Source organism: Condylura cristata, unplaced genomic scaffold (assembly GCF_000260355.1).
Source record: "Condylura cristata isolate star-nosed mole 26May11 unplaced genomic scaffold, ConCri1.0 scaffold00011, whole genome shotgun sequence".
NCBI classification, from domain to species: Eukaryota; Metazoa; Chordata; class Mammalia; order Eulipotyphla; family Talpidae; genus Condylura; species Condylura cristata.
This window is the reverse complement of record NW_004567112.1, coordinates 6,022,762-6,043,729: the sequence shown is the minus strand read 5'-3', so window position 1 is coordinate 6,043,729 and position 20,968 is coordinate 6,022,762. Positions and strand designations below refer to the sequence as shown.

Here is a 20,968-nt window from a genome sequence, read left to right as displayed (position 1 = left end):
AATAAATAGCACTGAATAAAGCAGCTTTTAAAAACAAAGGCATAGTCAGGTCACAGAAACGTAACACGAGTGTCATGGGACCGTGACCTTGGGATTCTCCCCTAGGAGCAATGGTTCAATGTTCGCGCTGGCTGCAGCAATACCAACTACCACAACTTAATGAAAACCTGTTACCCCATTCTACAGAGAAGGGGCCTGCCCAAAGTCACCAGTTCAGGAGCACAATAAACTGAGAACAGAAAAGACAGAAGCATGCCAGAGGAACCATAACGATAAAATCTAAAAACCTACTCAGATCAGCTTATTTAGAACAGACTGCTCTGGTTACTGCACAGAACTAGACAGAAATGGGAGTACAGACAAGCAGGAGTTCAAGAAAGTGTAACAGTGGCCCAAAGCACGCCAAGTGGAAAGAGGATTTAAGGAAACTGAAAATGCAGAACTGAACAAAGTGGAAGATTTGACACACAGGACGAAAAAGCAAGCAGGAGAACGCCGGCTTCTATGAGTAGCCTCGCAGAGGTGCCCAGTGGTGCAGCAGCAGCAGGGAACCAGGCCCGAGGGCACAGACACTGGAGGGCGGAAGCTAAGTCACAGACTGAAGAATGCAAGTGAAATGAGTGCTCCCACAGCTGTCAGGAGAGACAAATGTTTTAGTAAGTATATTTTATAGTTTTTCATTTACTCAAGGAGGCTGGTGCAGGACAGATCAACCCTGAAGAGTACAGGAACCTGTGAAGAATCAAAAAGGCAGGAGGAAACCAGCACGTGTCACTTAAGCAGAAAAAGGGGTTTAAGTTATTTGTGTGGACATGTAGGGTATTAAAGAGAAGTTTCGGGCCCTCCCAGGTGGCCCAACAGGTTAAAGCGCAGCACCAGCCGCTTCAGCACAAATCTGATCCCCAGCCAAGGAGCTGGCCCGCAGTGCGGCAGACCTCTCCTGACCCGCCCGCTGCTCCCCTCAACAGTGTATTTTAGTGGATCCATCTGTTCTGCTCCCCACTCTGTCCCTGGTGAATCCTTTCACCCCACCCCTCTGGCCTACACCCCAATTCTTAAATGCATAAATAAATAAATCCTTAAAAAACAATTTTTTTTTCACTTAAAGTCAAAACACAGCCATTTGGGCTCCTTCTTTTGAAAACACCCATCGTGTACAGAATAGTAGAGATTGGCTGGTGTTAAGTTTCACTTTCTACCCATAAATACATCAAGTCCAGTCTGGTTTTCCAGATAGCTAAAGTAAGTTTACCTGGCTTGACAAGCGGTCTCCAGAGACCAGGTCTTGCATCATCGCCCCTTCGGGGAATCCGATCATCATCAGCCCGTCTTGAGAGCCGGTCATCATCCATATTTCGCCAGGGTCCCCTATCGTCATCTGCTCCACGCCGGGGAATTCTGTCATCGTCAGCATTCCTCCACGTTCCCCGGTCATCGTCCAAACCCCGCCTGGGTCCCCGGTCGTGGTCAGCATTCCGCCAAGATGACCGCTCGTCGTCCGCACCTCCGCGCCGTGGCCCCCGGTCCTCGTCCAGCCCTCGTCTGGGTCCTCTGTCCTCATCAGCTGTTCGCCAGCTTCCTCTGTCCTCATCCAGTCCTCGTCTAAGTGGCCTGTCGTCATCTGCATGACGCCAGCTCCCCCTGTCTTCGTCACCGATTCGTCTGGGAGGCCGGTCATCTTCCGCTCCACGGCGAGAAAACCGGTCTTCATCAGGACCACGCCGGGGGCCTCTGTCGTCATCCATACCACGCCGGGGGATCCGGTCATCATCTGACCTGAGAGAAGACTCTCTTTCGTCATCATCCGCCAGCCGCCTCGGCCTGTCGTCATCTCTTCTGTGAGGCCTCTCCTCATCCCGTCCTTCACCTCGTCGCCATTCCCTATAAAGCAACAAGTCAAACATCTTTAAGAGTAAATTTTTTTAAAAGCACATGAGCATTTTGGGAATTGCTTCATGAGCTTTTAAAAATCACTTCAATCTAAGCTAATTAATCCTAGCCCTAAAGGAGTATGTTCTCTTAGTAAACAATAGCACAATAGCCAAACTCTTGAAGTCAACAAATAAACCAATACACAGGCAACTGTTTTCAAGGGCAGTGCAACAGAAAAACCATGGATGCTTTTGTCTTAGTACCTTTCAAAATTATCTTTTAAGCATTATTACCAATATTCTTGCCTATAATTTGCAATCATTTAGAGGATGGTTCAATCTACTTAAGTAAATTAAAACAAAAACATGGACTTGTTCATTCTTTCCCTAAAGTATTATTTGATTAGGGAATAAAAAGTTTGGAGCACCTATTTCTCAAAATGTTTAGAAGTCATTAATTACAGAAATGTTGAACATTTCAATAACAGATATTCACACAATTCTGCAAGGTTCTCTCCTCTTTCTCCCCTTATGACATAAACCAAATCAGAAAACAACTAATAAGCTACTAACAGCAAGAGGGCCTGTGACTTACTTCTCTGGCGGGCCTCTCCTCCACTCGGAATCTACTTCAGGTCCTTTTCTCCACGTGCCTTCAGAGTCTCTATCTCCCCAACGCGAGTCCTACATTGACGAAAATTGGTAATAGGCACAACACTTATTACAAGGACTGGCACACCATTCCAACATGTTTGTATGTATGTTAAACAATATTCAGCTCTTAAGTAAACAACTTTTTTAGACTTTTTAAAAATCCGATTTCTTTTATAACCTGAAATCAGAATCACAGTGAAACCGTTATTTTTATGTTGAATGGGTGGTTTACAAGTTATTAAAACACGAATTGAAAAAGGTCTGACGGCCTCTCTCTGGAAGCTTAAAATACTCAACTTCCTTTTGACCTTCTTTTGAAATTACGTAAAATAAAGCCAAGTGCTCCAAACTGTGCATCACAGCGCCTACTAACAAAGGGGAATGACTGCAACGTAACAGGTAATAGTCACATGACTATTATTTCCCTCTTCAAAATATTCTGTTTTCGTTAAAAACAATGGAAAGGCTGTGAGGGCGCGCCCAGTGCCAAGGGGGACAGTGAATCTGGTACCCTGCACAGGGTAGTGCATTCAGCTCTGTTCACAAACACCACTCCACACAGTTCAACAGCGCCCACAAATGTAACCTGGGCCAAGTCAGAACACCTTGGAAAATACAGAAGACTTCGGGGTGGGGTAGAGTACACCGATCAGATCGACAATGCTGAGAGTAACTACAATACCAAGGAGGTGACTAAGAGGGTCTCCATCTTTAGAGTTTTACAAAGTGGCCATGCCTTCCTTATTACTATAGGGCTGAGTGTTTGCTATCAAAATAGACAAACTCGTGAAAGCAGGAAATGCTGGTCTTGGCAGGTGCTACTCCAAACGCAGTCACTGTGAAAAACGCCGACAATGGCTGTCACACCATCCCACTCTGGTGGTGGTGGGAGTTGATCGCGATCCCAAAAAGGGTAGGATGCAATGCCATGGGCAAGAAAAAAAAAAAAAATCACCAAAAGGTTAACGATCAAGTCTTTTGTAAAAATGTATAACCACTATCACTTAATTCTTAACCAAGTACTCTGTGGATCCCAACTTAGACAAAACTGTTGTCAACAAGGAAGACTTCAGAAATAAATGCAAAGGTGTAAAAGAGACCAAGGCAAGTTCAAGGAAAGGTCCAAGAACAAATGGTTCTTCCTGAAGCTGCGAGTTTAGATGTCCTGTTTCAGTCATTGAAGATATAAAATAAATAATAAATTTTAAAGTTTTATTTAAATTATTTATTTATTTACAAAATCCTCCCACAACAGCTACCAATAAAAAGCAGGAAAAGATAAGAATGAGTAGCTTAAGTCTTCTACAATGAAAGCTACTAACTCTGCACTCTCTGAAGACAACAGTTGTTCTAAGAGACTCCTGAGTGGATTCTCTGACGGTAACACAAACTTAACCATCCATGTTAACTTATGGAAATGTCCATATTAGATAGTGGACATATTAGACACAGAAATGAAGCTTCTTCCACTTTCACACTCATGCCACAACTAAAACAATTTCAAGCAAGAAGAGGTCTTAGTACAATTATCAGAACCTCAAAGGTATTTTAGGGATGACTGACAACTATTCAACAAACAAGCAAAAAGAAAAAATTATAAAAAATTAACAGGATAGCCAAAATATTTTCAAGTCATTTGATTACACAGCAGCAAAAGCCCTGCTATAAACATATGAATTATACAGCAATCTCAAAGAACATGAGCTGAGTGAGTGATATATCAAGAGATAAAGGCAAGAGAAAATTTCCTTAAGGAAATTCATTCTTTTCTATCTAAGCTAAGTACCAAAAAGGATAAAAATGATATATTCAGTGAATAAAGTACCTTAGTCAATTTCTTAATTCTATTTACCCTAAAGACAGGAAGCTTCTGGAAGCTCCTGAGGAAGAGCCCACTGCCAACAGGAGGAGCCAGACCAGGCCCATCAGCCAGCCACTGGAGAACCAGGCCTGTGTACCACAACAGTGGGCACAGGTTGAAAAATATTGAAGCTTTTGATCGGAACTGGTCAAAAAACACCTCTTTTGAGACATACACAAAGACATTCTGAAAAAAGTGTAAAAAAACCCAGTGAACAAAGAAAAGGTGATACCGTATAAAGTTTGTGAAATAAAACCATGTTTGCCAATCTGGCTATACACTGTTAAATGAGTCTTGAGTTTTAAGGTTCTGGAGGTGGAAAATTTAATTTCTCACAATAAGACATTAAGTAAAGAGGTATGCTCAAATTTTTCAGACTGTGAAAATACATGTATAGTTTGTGGAGGAAATGAGAGAATAGAAAAAATTAAGAAAACTTTAGTTTTACAGCAAGGAAGGCGTGGCAAGGACAGGAAAGCAAATTCCAAACTGAATGTTTGTGAACACACACAACCAGAAGTTCTCCAACAGAAAGGAAGGGGAGTGAAGCACAAAACAGAAATAAAATCTTTGAAAATGAACAGAAAGATCTGGAAAAACTCAGTTAAACCCAAGAACAGCGCTCTGGGTTGAAGCGCAAAAAGGCAAGCTAGCTGGAGCCACTTTAGTGTGAGTGTGAACCCTAGCAGTAACCCGGAGTGACCCCATGGTGCAGCAGACCTCTCCTGACTCGCCCACTACTCCCCTCAGCCTGTTCTGCTCCCCACTGTCTCTGGTGAATCCTCTTGCCTACACCCCAGTTCTGGATGCATACATATAAATCTTTAAATTAAAAAAAAAAAAAAAAACCAAGAACAGATACAGCAGTGAAGTATGAACTGTGAGAAATCAGGCCACAACATAGGAAGGTCTGACCTTGGGGGAAGATTGTGAGCTGGGAAAACATTAATACACACAAAAGAAAAATCTACATTAGGGACAGAATGAAAAGGAGATGATTCAAACTCCTACAATTTGTGTGTGGCATATTAAAAATAAATTTTTTTTAATCGTGGAATGTGTAAGATATTTTTTTAAATAAATTTTAAAATAATAAAATGTAGTATTATTAAATTCTTCAAAGCAGCAGTTACATCACCAGGAAATTTTGTTAAAACACAGATTCTGCATCCAAGAGCTTGGTGCTGCACCCAAGATTCTGCATCTCTTAACAAGTGCCAAGGGATGCTGACAGCTGCTGATCCGCCCGCCTCACTCGCCCTCGAAAGGCGACTCACATCACTCTCACACAGACAGAGAATCCCTCTGCCAGAGCAATCTCCACTGTTCTCTTGGCCAACACCTGAGGTTCATCCTACTGATAAGAATTCTAACTGAGGCCTATAAAAGCCCTGCATTGCCAAGGATGGTCTAATTTTTCCTCTCAGGAACTTCTAACCTTGGGAAGATGAAAGAATTAATACAGGAAGAGTGAATGCTGCCAATTTAGGAACACCAAGCCCAGACACAACACCAACTTACACGATACAAAAGAACTGGCTGGTCAAAATAACACAGAATACCAGAAGTTCTACACTCACCTTTCTAGAAAGTGGGTCATCAGCAAGCCTTCTCTCTTCCTCTCTACGCCGTTCCCTCTCTTCAATTTCTAACTCCCTTTGGCGTTTTTTCCTCTCTACTTCTTCCAATTTCTTGACCCGCTCCTGATATTCTCGTAGCTCTTCCTCACGCTTTGCACGTTCAGCACGCTCTCTCTCTTCCCGCTCTATGGAAATATATTAGGTTAAAAATGAGTCTCCTATTCACGTCTTTTCCTGATACTAGGTCTACTTTAATGATAATAAAGACACAAATATTCTTTAAGAAGTTTTAAATAGTTTAAAATCACTGAAAGGAAACAGATATTCAAGAAACCAAGTTCTGTGTCAATCAATAATTTTGTAATGATTTAAGAATGCAGGGTATTTTCCTCAATAAATGTTAACATATAAAACACAGCAGAAAGGCAAGGCCTCCCTGGTGGTGCAGGGGTTAAAGTCTCAGCAATATCAAGCTATCTCCTGCCATGGAACTGATGCACATGTGCGGCAGACCTCTCCTGTCTCCCTCTGCTCCCCTCAGCAGTGTGCTGCAGTAGGTCTACCTGTTCTGCTCCCCACTGTCTCTGGTGAATCCTCTTCCCCCACACCTCTGGCCTACACCACATTCCTGTATGCATAAGTAAATCTTAAAAAAAAAAAAAAATTAAAAGGCAGAGTTTTTAAAGCACACAGATGCAAAAAAAAAAAAAAAAAAAAAAAAAAAGCTTATAGAGGAACCAAAACTCTGCTACAACAAACCTCAAGACAACTAAGTTAGGTCCTTAGAACATGGCCCTCCCTGGTGATGCAAGGGGTCAGGGCACAGCACTGCAAGCCAGCAGCAGTCTTAAGTTCGACTCCCCGCCCCTGGAGGTGACCACATGATGCAGCAGACCTCTTTTGTCTGGCCCGCTGCTCCCCTCAGCGCTGTACTTCGTCCATCTGCCTGTTCCGCTCCCCACTTTGTCACTGGTGAATCCTCTCACCACCCCTGTAACCTGTGGCCTGTACCCCAGTACTGTATGCATAAATTAATCTTAAAAAAAAAGAACTTAAAACCCATGGGGATTACAATTGAGATGAAAAAAAAAAGTGAAAAATGATGTAAAAATAAACTTTTTAATAAAAAAAAAAAATGGCAAAAAAAAAAAAAAAAAGAACTTAAGAACTAGTTAGTTGCAGTTAAGGAGCCAATGATGCTCATTCCTCATCTCTTATTTCCTAAGATTATTTTAAGTAGACACACCACCCACTCTGTCAGTCCTCCATTCTTATTCTAGACAGTAACCTTTCTGCATCTGTTCTTCTGCCCTCCTCTGTTCCTCTTCCTCTTTTTCTCTGTAGTAAGTTACTCTGCGTTCTTCTTTGCGCTGCCTTTTACGTTCTTCCAAGCGATTATGCCTCTCTTCTGCTAGTCGCTCTTCAAACTGTTTAAGTTTTTCCTGGAACAATCCCAAAACATTTATCAACTCTTTTAAGAGCTACAAATCCACTGTAAATTTAAGCTTACAAAAGTTGCATATTTCTTGGAAACACAGAACCTTCGAGTAAAATAACAGGGTTTCAAAAAAAAGGTAAATTTTTCTCTCAAGTCAAATTTTGTTATTTTACACCAGAGGGCTTCATTTTATACAAAATAAATTAAACAGTTTTAACTTAAGAGGATATTCTTTTCCTTTCTAAATCAGTAAATAAAAAGCTTGCATCAAAAGCAAATTGCATCCAGGACACTTTCAGTGGTGATGGGCCACATAAGCTATGAAAGTTTCAAGAAAATTTCTGCTGATACATTGTTTTAATGTCTTTATATAAATGTTAGTTTAAAAGACTATATCTCCCTGTGTTAAAGGAAAACCTTTAGGCAAAACTAAAAAGCTCGTGGATCTCTGTTTCCCTGAAACCAGAGTGTTCACCTCATAAACAGACTGCCGGGCAGCCTTGAGTCGCATTACAAACAGGTCTCTGTCTTCAAGCATCCGTGACATTCGATTCTTATGTTCAAGAGCCTTTTCACGTTCCAGCTGCATGGTAGTAATCTGCAAACACATCATGGAAAGTAAAGTTTCAACACATTTACAATCTGATTAATAATATACCCACGTTCCTGATAGATATTCTAGAAGAATTACAGTTCCCCTGCCTCTTCCATCTTGCCATAAAAACAAGGGTAGCTAATATCCACGCAAGGAGAGGCACAAAATGGATGAAGCAGTCCTGGGCGATCTGTAAAAAGTTGTTTTTCAGCGGTTTTAATAAACAAAAAACTATAATCTATAAAGAAAATAGTAAGTACTGTAAGTCAAAAGCAGTATAGTTTACTTACTAAAAGCATTTTATTCCTTAAAAATAATTACTAGTAAAGATAGAACACGTTGGTCACTTCAAGTGGATAAATGGAAAGATTGCTTGAGAGCAGGGATTATAGCAAGTCCCTCAATAAACTTGATAGATCTACATTCTTTTTCCTAGTTTTAAGGAAACTCTCACCAAAACCCCAAGTGACAAACGACTCAACAAACTGACAACCCTCGACACAGAAGGCCAACAGGTAAGCCAACGAGAGGCTGTGATCTCCACAGCAGCATGCTATTCTCTGCATCTGCCTGCAGTTACTTTACAAAACCACAATGAAGCCAAATTCATTTTTAATCACAAATTTGGTCACTCTAAGTATTTCCAAACCTCCATTGTCACTAGATAAATACAATACAGACCAATAAAAGTAGGAAGCTGTTTGGCTTCAAAAGACCACCTATTATGTGACTCCACTCAAATGAAATGTGACAGGCAAATCTAGAGACAAAAAGACCAGTGGTTTCTTTAAAAAAAAAAGTCAAAGACTATGAATTTGGTAGCAGGTTAATTTAAATGACTTTTCAGCTATCCTTAGAATTTTTTTTTTTAAATCTTACTGTGGAAGCTTCGCTTTCTATATGCACCAGCAGCACCATTTCTGACAAAATACAAAATAAGCCAATTTTAAAACCCAGGTGTGCTCTTACTGGCAGAGGATTTAAGTATAGTTTACTGACAAAACATAATGTGAAGTGAAAAATTTACTCTTTCTTCTTCTTGTTGTTCCCACAGATCCATGTCTTTTATTCTCTGCTCTTCATAAGCACTTTTTATCAAAGGAATTTCTTCCAAACGCTTAGCTCTTTCAAAATAGTCAATCTTAAAGAAAGGAAAAACAGGGTCAATAGGAATTACACGAAAATGTACTTTTCGATTCATTAAAAGTTTACTGGTCTGTTCATGTACCTTCTTCTCTTGATTCTTCAGTCGTTCCTGTAGTTCCTTCTTTTCTTTCTCCAGTTGTTCAACCTGTTTAGCCATGATGAAATCTGGATCCAATTCTTCAAGATCCTGAAAAGCAATACAGGTGCACAATCGTGAATTAAGACTGTAAAATACATTTATTTTAGTCAATATGGAGCACTGCTTTCCAGAATCACATCCTAAATTACTTTTTTTCAACAGTGGATATCAGCTTAGTCAATATAAAAATGTTTTACAATAGCCTCATTTCCACCGGTCACGGGGGAAATAAAATCATGGGATGTTAGCAGATATTCTACTCCTCTACAATATACCGATACCCAAAACCCCACTGCAGCAGTTAAAAACTGTGGAGTCATTAAAAATAAATGCTCACTTCACAGGTTAGCAGAAATGAGCCTGCTGTACAAGTGAGGGAAATAATCCTAACTGATAAACTGTTAGTGAGTAACATGCTACTCACTTCAATATCGATGTCCTTAAATGCTTTGGCACCCAGCTCCGTTTTCTTGATCTGCTCCAAACGCTCCCGAACCGTTTTCTTCTTGATTTGTTCATGTTCCTGTAAAATACGCTCCTTCTCTCTCTCTTTTGCCTCTTGTCGCAATCTCTCTTCTTCAGCCTTTCGTACTTTCTGGAGTTCCGCTTCCCTCTGTTCTAATTCTTCTTTTTCTCGCTGTATATTCAGACTCTCCAGCCGCTCTTTCCTTTCCTCGATTGTCTGACGGCGAGCCAGGATACGCTGGTGCTCTTTTCGTGAATTTTTAAGGTACGCAGTAACAGCCAGTTGATGTTGTTCTTCTTTCTCTTGCTTCAAAAACAAACACAATCTTTAAAACTGAGTGATATACCCTGGTAGTAGGCATGAAAGTAATTTGTATGGATTACCTTCAGATGTGTCTGCATTTTTAACAAAAGACAACACTATCCACACTACCAGTCATCCCCAATTCTAAAGTATCATACTGCTATTCAGCACCACTAACAGCACTGACAACTGAGGAACGCTCAGGTGCTAGGCCACTTTTCTGTGCAGCCAATCTACAGTGCCCAAGTCAAGGAAGAATAGAATACTAACAGAGCTCACAAACAAAAAAAGAAACAAGTTACACAGGAAACAGTCAGTATTCCCTATTTGGGGAGCTCATGACATATGCGAGTTATATGAAATAGTATTTACAGACCTATTATCTGCACAGACCCACATTTTACTGTAAGGAAGGCAGATCAACTGCACTGTACATCTAATAAAAATGTGACAAAACACTACAAACTACCTAGTACAACTAAATAGAAAGCAACAAATCCCTTTCCTCACATCATCTCAAATCTGTTTGTGAAAGACACGTCAAGAATCCCTCAGAAAGGCCTCCCTGGTGGCAGAAAGTAAAGCACAGCACTATGACAGCCACTGCAGCTGGAGCTCCATCCCTGTCCAGGGAGTGACCTACATGGCACAACAGACCTCTTCTGACCGGCATACTGCTCCCCTCAGCAGTGTATCTCAGTCAATCTGCCTATTCTGCTCGCCCCCTCTGTTGAATCCTCTCACCCTCCACACCTCTGGCCTGTATCTCAGTTCTTGTAGGAACAAATAATCTTAAAAAAAAAATCCAAATAAACTTTTGTAATTAAAAAAAAAAAAAATTCCTCAGAAATTGTGTTTCACTTCTTCCCCCAAAGATGCATACCAGTATATGCGCCGGCTTAATGACTTCAAGTGCTTTTGCCAGTACTGAGGACATAGCTGTCAGCTGGTTTCGGATCTGTTCTGAAGGCATACTTTGCAAATGAGGACCAATCGGAGCATCTTCTCGAGTAGCATAATTCAAATCAGATCCAAAACTAAGGGTTCGAGAGGTGTGGTCAATACGAACCTTTGAAAATTAAATGAAATTATCAATATCTATAGGCAAATATGAAGTCATTCTGCAAATAAATGACATTGATCAAAACACTTAAACAGACTGTTAAATACAAAATCTAGATTTACTCAATAAAGATTTTAAATTATGCAAAAAGTGAGAAACAAAGAATATGTCATAGGCCTAAAAGGCCGCCCGTCCCCCTGCACCCCCCTTACAGCAAACACAGACCTGCAGGTCACAGTGCCTGGCAGCATCTACTATGGCCCGTTCTAGCTGGAAAGCATCGACAAAAGGAACCAGAGATGTCAAACGAGAAAACTCAATGCTCTGGTAAATTTGTGCCACCTGCATGAAAAATAAAAGGTTATTAATACTGGCCATTACCACTTAGTATTTTGAATGCGCAGTGCAGCCTGACAACCATGGGGAAGAGCATACCCATTTTTCAGATGGAAAAATAAGGAAGCTCAGGGATTTACATTACATGACATTCACATGCAATGCTCAAGGATTTAGATTTACATTACAATCCAAGACTACCACCCCCAAGTCTATACTTCCCATCATCACAATATGCTGTATAGCTCAGAGCATGATCTTTTCACATGCTTTAAAAAAAAAAAAAAAAAGCCTGAATGGTTAAGTATTTCTAGAGACCTATTAACTAATTTAGCTCAACATTTTAAAAAGTTTGTCTGAAGGAGACTGGCAGCATTACTATTTAGTTATACTGCTAATTAACCTTCAACTACTTGTGTAGCACACAAGAAATAACACTGCTCTCATGTACAAAGGAAAGCAGGTCAATGAAATGTGCAAATACTGAAGTCAATTTGTAATAAAACTGCTTCCAAAACGAAGACAAAACAGGAACATTTAGGCCATAACAAACCATTAAAATGAAACTGAGGACAAAACATATCAAAAACTAGTAATACCTTATATTAGCACAACGTCTCACTCACTATTGGTAGAATGGTCCATTTAAAGAATCTCGAACTATAAATTTGTTCACACTACACCTTTCCCTTCTTATGCAATAAAAGTATGCAAAGACACATGTATGCAAGACACTCAGTGCTACAGCATTTTCTGAAAGCAAAAAAAACCTAGAAATACTGATTTACTTCAATAAATTTGAAAAAGTCAGTCATGGTATTTCTGGACAATGTAAAACCATGCAAAGTATATCAAGAGAAGTAAAGTAGACTTATATCACTAATAGTGAAAATGCACAAATATTATATGGTGCATCCACAAAAAAGAACGGCTAGTCATGTAAAATTTTTGCCTTCAAATGAAACAAATAAGCAATAAGGCTATTTTGGGCAGGATATCGAATCTGGAGACGCTTTCACTTTCTAGGCTATTCATAATTTTTTAGTTTGGTAATCAACTGGAGAAACCCCAGTTTCACACACAATGCCGTACCTGCTGCAGAAGGCGGAGTATGGTGTTGCTCTGCAGTTGAGGGACATACTGCTGCAGCTCCGGCTCCTTCTCAGGTTGTTCCCTGACCCAGTTCAGAACCTATAAAATCCATTCAATTGAAAACAATGATACTTTCTCTACAATGGACTCTACAACTCTTTAACTTTTTCAACATATAAAAACATTACAAAAGGCAAAGAAATACGAAATATACTATGAATGGCCCGATTCTTGTGTGAAGGTGACTGACAGCAATGGCTACATTAGTCATGCTGCTAATTACCTCCAAAGGTTTCTTTAGCACATCAGAAATACCCTTTTTCTCTTGGTATAAAGAAAAAAGGCAATGAAATGTGCACTGGATTCAAACACACAGGACAATAACCTCTCCAGTAAATAGTAATTCAACCTAAAAGTACCAAACAGCTGAGTACTGCTCACATGACGAAAACTTAAATACAAACAAAGGCTTACCTTTGTGACTCTCTCGCAGAGTTTTAGTGGGTTAAATTCTACTTCCAGCCAATTGTAAAGGTCTTTCACTTCTGGGACAACATATTGTAGTACATTAAATCTGACCTACAGTACACAAAATGAAAAGGATTCATTACTGCAGGATGTTTCCCAACTGGAATTCTGTATTGAGTATAAAGAAAAAGACAGGAATGGAAAGCCAGAAAATTGTCTAGTCTTAACCCCATTTAAAGTTACCCAAGAATCTCAAGGACAATTATACTGATGCTCTCACCCCAAAGGATGCAATAACCTACAATGCAGTGCTGTCACACAAAAACCTAGCAAAGAAATAAAAACTCTAAAAAACACAATCAAAATATTTACAAAGACAAATCGTGGTCAACAGACCAAACTAACCAATTATCAAATAACCATGACACAAAATTATTAAAGTAGAACACTACTCTAATAGGCCTAAACTAGGCCTAAAAAAAAGGATACTACATTTGGGTAATATACAGAAATAGGTAATGCAAAAAGTCACATTCGACACATCAATAAACCTCACATATTTAGTCTTTAGAAAAAGAATTTCATTTATAATTCCACATACAAGGAAAATAAATTTCCTATCAAATACACAAGTAGGGGCTCCCTGGTGGCACTGGGGTTGTCTCAGTGCTATCAAGTCATCGCCAGCCACTGAAGCAGGAGTTCAAACCCCCAGCCGGGAGTGGCCCACACAGCACAGCAGACCTCTCTGTCCCCGCCCTGCTCCCTTGAACAGTGTATTTCATTAAACCCACCTGTTCTGCTCCCCACTCTGTCTTGGTGAATCCTGTCACCCCTACACCTCTGACCTAAAGCACAGTTCTTATATACATAAATATATAAACATATAAACATATTTAATAAATACACATATAGGCAATATTTGATTTTAAAAACCCACAAAAAGGAAGGTGGTAAGTCCGCAGAGTACCTATTTTCAGGGGGGAGCGGCGATGTTGGGGTTTGGAAAAAGTAGTAACAGGAAAGAATGTTTTAAGAGTTTATCCAATTACTGTTATGATTTGCAATTTTTAAGTGTTAGTTTATAACATGTTTGTTTATTAATAGAACTCACCTTCCTTCTAAAATTAAAGTGTCTTTCATACAACCTTTCTTACAAAGGAGACCAAAGATCAGCATGGTATATAAATCTCTAAAGTACCCCGAGCCAAACCCTGAGTGAGGGAACTGCAGGGACACATCAGGCAAGACTTGAGAACACAGAAGCAAGGCACCCTGGGAGACTGGGTCACAGGACTGAGGCAAATGTTGGCAGAGCCTGTCCCAAGAAGAACACGCACATGCTTGAGTCTAAGTTTAACGCCAACGAAAAATGGGTACATGACTAATGTCCTCAAGCATTTGAGTACTTCCCTTTCATTCTTGGAATAAGGTGAGGTATAAGCATTTAAATTACCCAGCTCTAATTTCATTCCTATCAAAATTGTCCTAGTGTATCCATTAGCAACCCCTCCAACTAAGGACTAAGACAGGTTACCACGAACTATTAACTTCGATTTCTCACTAATACTGATAACTGATTTTTTCATTTAATACCAGCCTCTTGTAAATGTTTCTGAAACATTTCAGTCTGTTTCTGAAATAATGAAGTCTTTGTCCCACTGCTCACATAGTCAGTTACAGGAGCCCAAAGCTTGCTGGCAAGATGAACACACCAAGATTTATTCATACCACTTGCCAACCACCGTATCTAATCACTCGACCTCAAATACCCTTCTTCAACTTCCAGTTATCTTTGTGCACAAGTACCTGACACTAGATGTCCTGGCTGCTGGCCTCCTGCTCTCCAACACTGGTACCTACAAGCATCGTATAGGAGTCGCCATGGTGATGCAAGTAGTTAGGTCTCAGCACTATCAAGCTATCCGCAGCCACTGCAGCATATACTGGATCCCCAGCCAGGGAGGTGACCACCTGGCACAGCAGACCACTCCTGTCTCCCTGTTGCGCCCCTCAGCAGTATATTTCAGGAAATCTGCTTGTTCTGCTCCCCACTGTCTCTAGTGAATCCTCTCATCCTCTGCACCTCTGGTCTGTACCTCAGCCCTTACTTGCTTAAGTAAGTTAAAAAAATAATGGCATCATCATAGACCAACTCTACATCAAGACACTGTGGTATGCAGTGTGGGGGCTAAGAAATTAGTAGACTTTGTTTCTACTTTGTCACACTTTTCCAGTAGAAAAATAAAACCTGGGCCTTCCTGATGGTGCAAGGGGTTAAAAGTCTCAGCACTATCAAGCTATCACCAAGTGACCAGACCAACCCAAAGGCACGCGTGCATGACTTACACCCCAGCTGGCCAGGAAGCTGACCCACAGGGTGTCTTGCTCACTGCTCCCCTCAGCAGTGCAATGCATTTCAGTATATCCGCCTGTTCTGCTCCCTATTGTCTATAGTGAATCCTCTCACCACCACCCCACCCCACATATCTAGCCTACACCCCTGTTCTTGTATGCACAAATCACTCTTTTTAAAAAAGAAAATCTTTCAAGCATACCAGGAAGATTCCCTCTAAAGACAATTCTGTTGTTGCTGCCTGCTTACACTTAACCCTCATACAGTCCCACAGAAAACCACCAATACACAGATTCTATGGACAGCAGATGCAAAATATGGAAAACACAAAAAGAGGAATAGTGTTCATTGATTAAATTTCACTACAAAGGAATTTTTTCCTTACTACTGTAGTAGAGAAATGTCAGGAGTATATTGTAAATACAATAAAAGCTTAGTGGTTCTTACTCAAATTGACCTATCCTACCAGAAAAGCAGGGTCTTTCTTCTAGCAATGTCCCTCTTCTTCCTCTTGTCCCAAAGTAATTTCCTGGAGGCAGTTACCACAAACACCACTACAACAACTGTTGAGTCAAAACTCTAGAACCTAAATTCCTTTGGAATATGAGATTCCATTAAAGTATCATTTGCCTGGCATTTAATGGACGCTCACAAAATAAACTGAATAAAAAAAATCCCATTAGGGTCCTTCCTGGTGGTACAAAAGGTTAAAGTACAGCACTATGAAGCAATTCACAGCTATTGCAGCACAAGATCAATCTCCAGCCAGGGAGGTAACCCACATGGCATAACAGACCTCTCCTGTGCTGCCCCCTGCTCCCCTCAGCAGTGTGTATTTCAGTCAATCTGCCTGTTCTGCTCCCCACTCTGTCTCTGGTAAATCCTCTTACCACCTTGCACCTGTGAACTGTACCCCCAAGTACTTGTATGCATAAATAAATCTTTTTTTAAAATGACAAAATAAACAAAGATATATAAACCTTAGGCCCTATACACCCTAAAATGAATTTCATACTATATATAATGGATAAAACCGAGCAGTCTACAGTTTCAAAAATATTTTACACAAATTTTATTGCATAGTCCCAAATAAGAATTATTACTTTACCAACATAAACAAATTTTAGAAAAGAAACTTTAGCTTTACAGAATCAAACTTAATCAACCACATCTTCTGCCTAGATGCATCATTCTTTCTCCAATTTATTATCGGCTATTAGTTTTCCTACTCCTGCCCCACTGAAACAAGTCACAAATCTTCCCTGCCACTTTCCACTTACTGAGTAATCCACACTATTCCTCAGACCTAATCCAAGTCTCATCTGCTACATCAAATTTAACCCAGCTCACCACCAGACAAATTATTTCAATGAAATTGCTCATTTACACGAACAATTCACAAGCTTATCCATGCATCAGATGCCCCAGCATTCCTAGTATTTAGTTATGTATCATAAAACATTTTCCACTCAAAGCTGTAAAAATGTGCAAACTTATACCAACCATATCATTAATAAGGCCAATTCGTGTTGGTGGGGCTTGAAGCCCAAGCAGTGTTGCAAGACGACGTTGTTTTTCAACTATGATGCCATCCATATCCAGGAGTCGAGCAATATCAGTTCGCTCAGGGGTAATAGGAATGGAAAGAGTAGCCAGAAGAACTCTAGTAGACATCCTGAAAAACAAAATAAAACAAAGTTACAAACCTGTTAAATTTGCAAATGCTATTTAGCAAGCAGGAAGATCTCCCTTTGATCACCTGGTAAAATATGCGGGTGATAGAAAGTGTACACCATAACAGTGAACAGCATTTATAAATAAAACCATCAAACCCTTTAGTTAAAAAGAAATGACCACACTAAAAAAGAACAAGTACAGAAATTAAAAGTCCATTCACTCACTTAACCCTGCCAATGTTTACTAACTATACAAAGGCTGTGGGATTAAACTTATGTTTCCTTACAAAATTATAAGCTTAAAAAAAATTTCAGGAAAAAATTACAAGGACTGTAACTGAATACAATTATGGGAAAGAGGTCAAAAGCTAAATTTTAGCTTCCCAGGCCTCCCTAGTGGCCCTCCCTTAGCCCTATCAACCTATTGCGAGCCACCGTGATGTGAGTTTGATCCCCAGCCAGGGAGCTGAACCACAGGGCCCAGCAGACCTCTGCTGCCCAGCCTACTTCTCCCCAGAGCAGTGTATTTCAGTAGGTCCACCTGCTCTGCTCCCACTCTGTCTCTGGTGAATCCTCTCACCCCCAACATCACTGGCCTACACCCCAGTTTTTTTTGTTTTGTTTTTTGTTTTCACCCCAGTTCTTATATGCATAAATAAAAAAGCATAAATCTTAAAATAAATTTTAGCTTCTTTAAAACACAAACAGGAAGTCTGGTAAATTCAGAGCACCAAATGCTAAGGCAAGTGGACTCGAGTCTGAGTCACCATTTTCAAGGAAAATACTTAATTTTCCAGGTCACAAATTTATTGCGAAGATTAAACAATGCACAAAAAGTTAAGACTACTGCTTATTACTGTAATACGCCCTAAAAAGTATGTATTGAAAGAAATATTTTTTAATCACCCAAAAGCATGGAGCATATGAATTGTAGTAAATGACAGAATGATCATGTCATCAATGTGTCTCAAAAGAAAACATAAAGGCACATTCATTAGTTGGCTTCATGTATTACTATAAAACTAAGAGACACTTAAGTTGGTATACGTAACATACAAAATTATACTAGAAATCAAAATATGTGTCTACCAGTAAGAGAGGAAGAATGACGCTGAGGGGCTCTCCTGGGTAGCACAACAGGTTAACGCACAGTACTATGAAGCTACCTGCAGCATGAATTTGATCCCTGGCCAGGAAGCTGACCCACACGGAGCAGCAGATCTCTATCTCACCTGCTGCTCCCCTCAGCAGTGTATTTCAGTCAATCTGCCTGTTCTGTTCCCCACTCTGTCTCTGGTGAATCCTCACAACCCCCTCCTCTGGCCTGTTCCCCAGTTCTTGTATGCATAAATAAATGAATTTAGAAAGAAAAAATGTTGAGTTACCTAAATTTAAAGACAAAACAAGAGTAAAATAGGCTACATACAAATGCTTAAAAATTAAAAGACTTGGGCCCTCCCTGGTGGCGCAGCGGGTTAAAGCACAGCACTAAGAAGCTTAAGCCACTTCCGCATGAGTTCGATCTCCACCTGCCCCGGAGGTGACCACATGGCACCGCAGACCTCTCCTGACCCGCCCGCTGCTCCCCTCAGCAGTGTACTTCATTGATCTGCCTGTTCTACTCCCTACACTGTCTCTGGCGAAGCCTCTCGCCGCCCCTGAGCCTCTGGCCTGTACCCCAGTTCTGTATGAATAAATAAATCTTAAAGAAAATTTTTTTTTAAAGACTTGGATTTAAAAACAAAAAAAAAAAAAAATCAACTACATATTCATTGGAATACCACTCAGCTGTTAAGAATAAAGAAATAGGCCCTCCCTGGTGGCGCAGCGGGTTAAAGCACAGCACTGAGAATCTGAAGCCACTTCCGTATGAGTTCGATTCCCGCCTGCCGCCTGCCCCGGAGGAGACCACATGGCGAGCCAGACCTCTCCTGACCCGCCCACTGCTCCCCTCAGCAGTGTACTTCGTCGATCTGCCTGTTCTGCTCCCCACTCTGTCTCTGGTGAAGCCTCTCACCGCCCCTGAGCCTCTGGCCTGTACCCCAGTTCTGTATGAATAAATAAATAAATCTTTAAAAAAAAGAATAAAGAAATAGTGCCTTCTGGGTCAAGGTGAACAGAGCTAGAGGCAATAATGCAAACTAAAGTCAAAAAATGAAGACATGGGCTCCCTCTTTTGCCAAAATAACCAAAGGAAACAAACTAGCAAAACAGTGAGAATTCTCAGGCTCCATGAAAAATATATTGGCTACAAGAGAGGGTGGAGGAGAGGTGGAGGATATGGGGAAGAGAGATTTGCCAAGGCTGAGTCACCGAGGAGTGAGTGGCGGGTGAAGCAAGCTCACAAGTAGGTGTGACGCTATATTCCAAATTACACTATAAACTAGTGGCAAATCAGTAACACTTCAATAATAAATACAACAATCTTTAAGTTGTTTATGATCCTTCATAAATATCTTTGTACCTTATATGTACATCCCAAATAATCTCAAGTTACTGTTTTATAGTCAAGAACAGGAAATTACTTGATCAGAGTATTTTTCTTAACTGGGTAATTTGATCTAAGAATAGACTTATGTCCTATATGTGGCTAAAACACTGACCGTACCAGTGTCTTTCCTAGTAACATTCTCAAATGGGTTTCTGGCAGAATTGATTACTACACAAGACAGCTACTGAAGACCATGAATATTGCCCACGAACAGTTAAGACTGAGAATCACAACTCAAGAGACTGCTATTGGCATCAATGGGTACAGCTTGGGATGCTGAACATCTTAAATTCAGTCTCCAACAGCAAAGAACTACCTGACCTCAAGTGCCAATAGTGTAAGTTAAGAAACCTTTACCTGCCTAGACTATCATACCAGAAGGTATCTACTTCATAATTTCAATACTAATAGATTAGAACATTCTTACCTTTGCATCTCTTCTTGTGTTAGATTCTTTCTCATTTCTCTAGAGAGATGGTAAAGACGATGGAGTGTAGATGCATGAAAGAGAGCATTTCCAGATTTCCAGAAGACAGTTGAGACTTTATTATAGTAATTTGCCATCAGCTGAGGTTTAGGTGGTTTTTTAGACAAGGAGAATAGCCCATGAATATCTTCCACAGCTTTGAATGCTTCCTAAAATTAGTAGCATAAATCACAATCATTACATTCTAAACAAAACAAGAAAAGCTAATACAAATCTTTTCCTGAATTCTAAAACAAAACACTGATGAATAAAAGTGGCCAAAAAGACTAAAAGAAGAGACCCAAAGGGGGAAAAAAATAAGAGGCAAATAAATCCCTTCATGTGTGTTTCTTTTGATGCATTTCAGAAAATTGCCTTAATTATAAAAATAATAAATCCGTAAGTATAAGGCAATCAGAAGACACTAAAATTGTTGTACACATAATACCACTTGGAAAAATAAAAAATCCTAAAAGGACATGAAATACAGTAAGGTTATTTCTGAGAAATGTGAAAATGTTCTTATTTAACCATTTTGTCTATAATGAGCATGTCTGCTTATCTTTTACATTTTTCTTTTTTTTTTTTTTTTTTTTGCTTCTTTCCTTCTCCAAGTACTATTTTAAGGCTGTCCCTATAGAAAAGGAACATATTATGAGAAATAGCAAATCAAGTAACTTTCACCTTGGCTAGAAAACTACCAGTTTTAGTTCTTTCCATAGTAACAGCAAATGATATTTTGTCATAGTCTAAGCTTCAAGTTATAGGTACAAAATCATGTAAAACTATCGGTGCTTAAGTCATCTTAAAAAAGTCAAGTAGGGCCCTCCCTGGTGGCGCAGCGGGTTAAAGCACTGCACTGAGAAACTAGGGTCACTTCCTCATGAGTTCGATCCCCGCCTGCCCTGGAGGTGACCACATGGCGTGGCAGACCTCTCCTGACCCGCCCGCTGCTCCCCTCAGCAGT

At 40.1% G+C, this 20,968-nt stretch overlaps 1 protein-coding gene across 1 annotated transcript in view; it reads right to left on the bottom strand.

Annotated features, from left to right (window-relative positions):
* The window catches only part of EIF3A (eukaryotic translation initiation factor 3, subunit A), a 30,708-nt gene that overhangs the window by 5,039 nt on the left and 4,701 nt on the right, over nt 1–20,968 (bottom strand). The window contains exons 5-18 of the mRNA XM_004680399.2: nt 19,963–20,171; nt 16,872–17,043; nt 13,019–13,123; nt 12,545–12,643; nt 11,342–11,458; nt 10,937–11,122; nt 9,709–10,056; nt 9,228–9,332; nt 9,027–9,140; nt 7,880–8,002; nt 7,255–7,408; nt 5,967–6,151; nt 2,467–2,555; nt 1,253–1,881 (exon numbers count right to left, since the gene is read on the bottom strand). Of these exons, the coding sequence (XP_004680456.1) occupies nt 1,253–1,881; nt 2,467–2,555; nt 5,967–6,151; nt 7,255–7,408; nt 7,880–8,002; nt 9,027–9,140; nt 9,228–9,332; nt 9,709–10,056; nt 10,937–11,122; nt 11,342–11,458; nt 12,545–12,643; nt 13,019–13,123; nt 16,872–17,043; nt 19,963–20,171 (2,635 nt within the window). The remainder of the gene's footprint in view (nt 1–1,252; nt 1,882–2,466; nt 2,556–5,966; nt 6,152–7,254; nt 7,409–7,879; nt 8,003–9,026; nt 9,141–9,227; nt 9,333–9,708; nt 10,057–10,936; nt 11,123–11,341; nt 11,459–12,544; nt 12,644–13,018; nt 13,124–16,871; nt 17,044–19,962; nt 20,172–20,968) is intronic.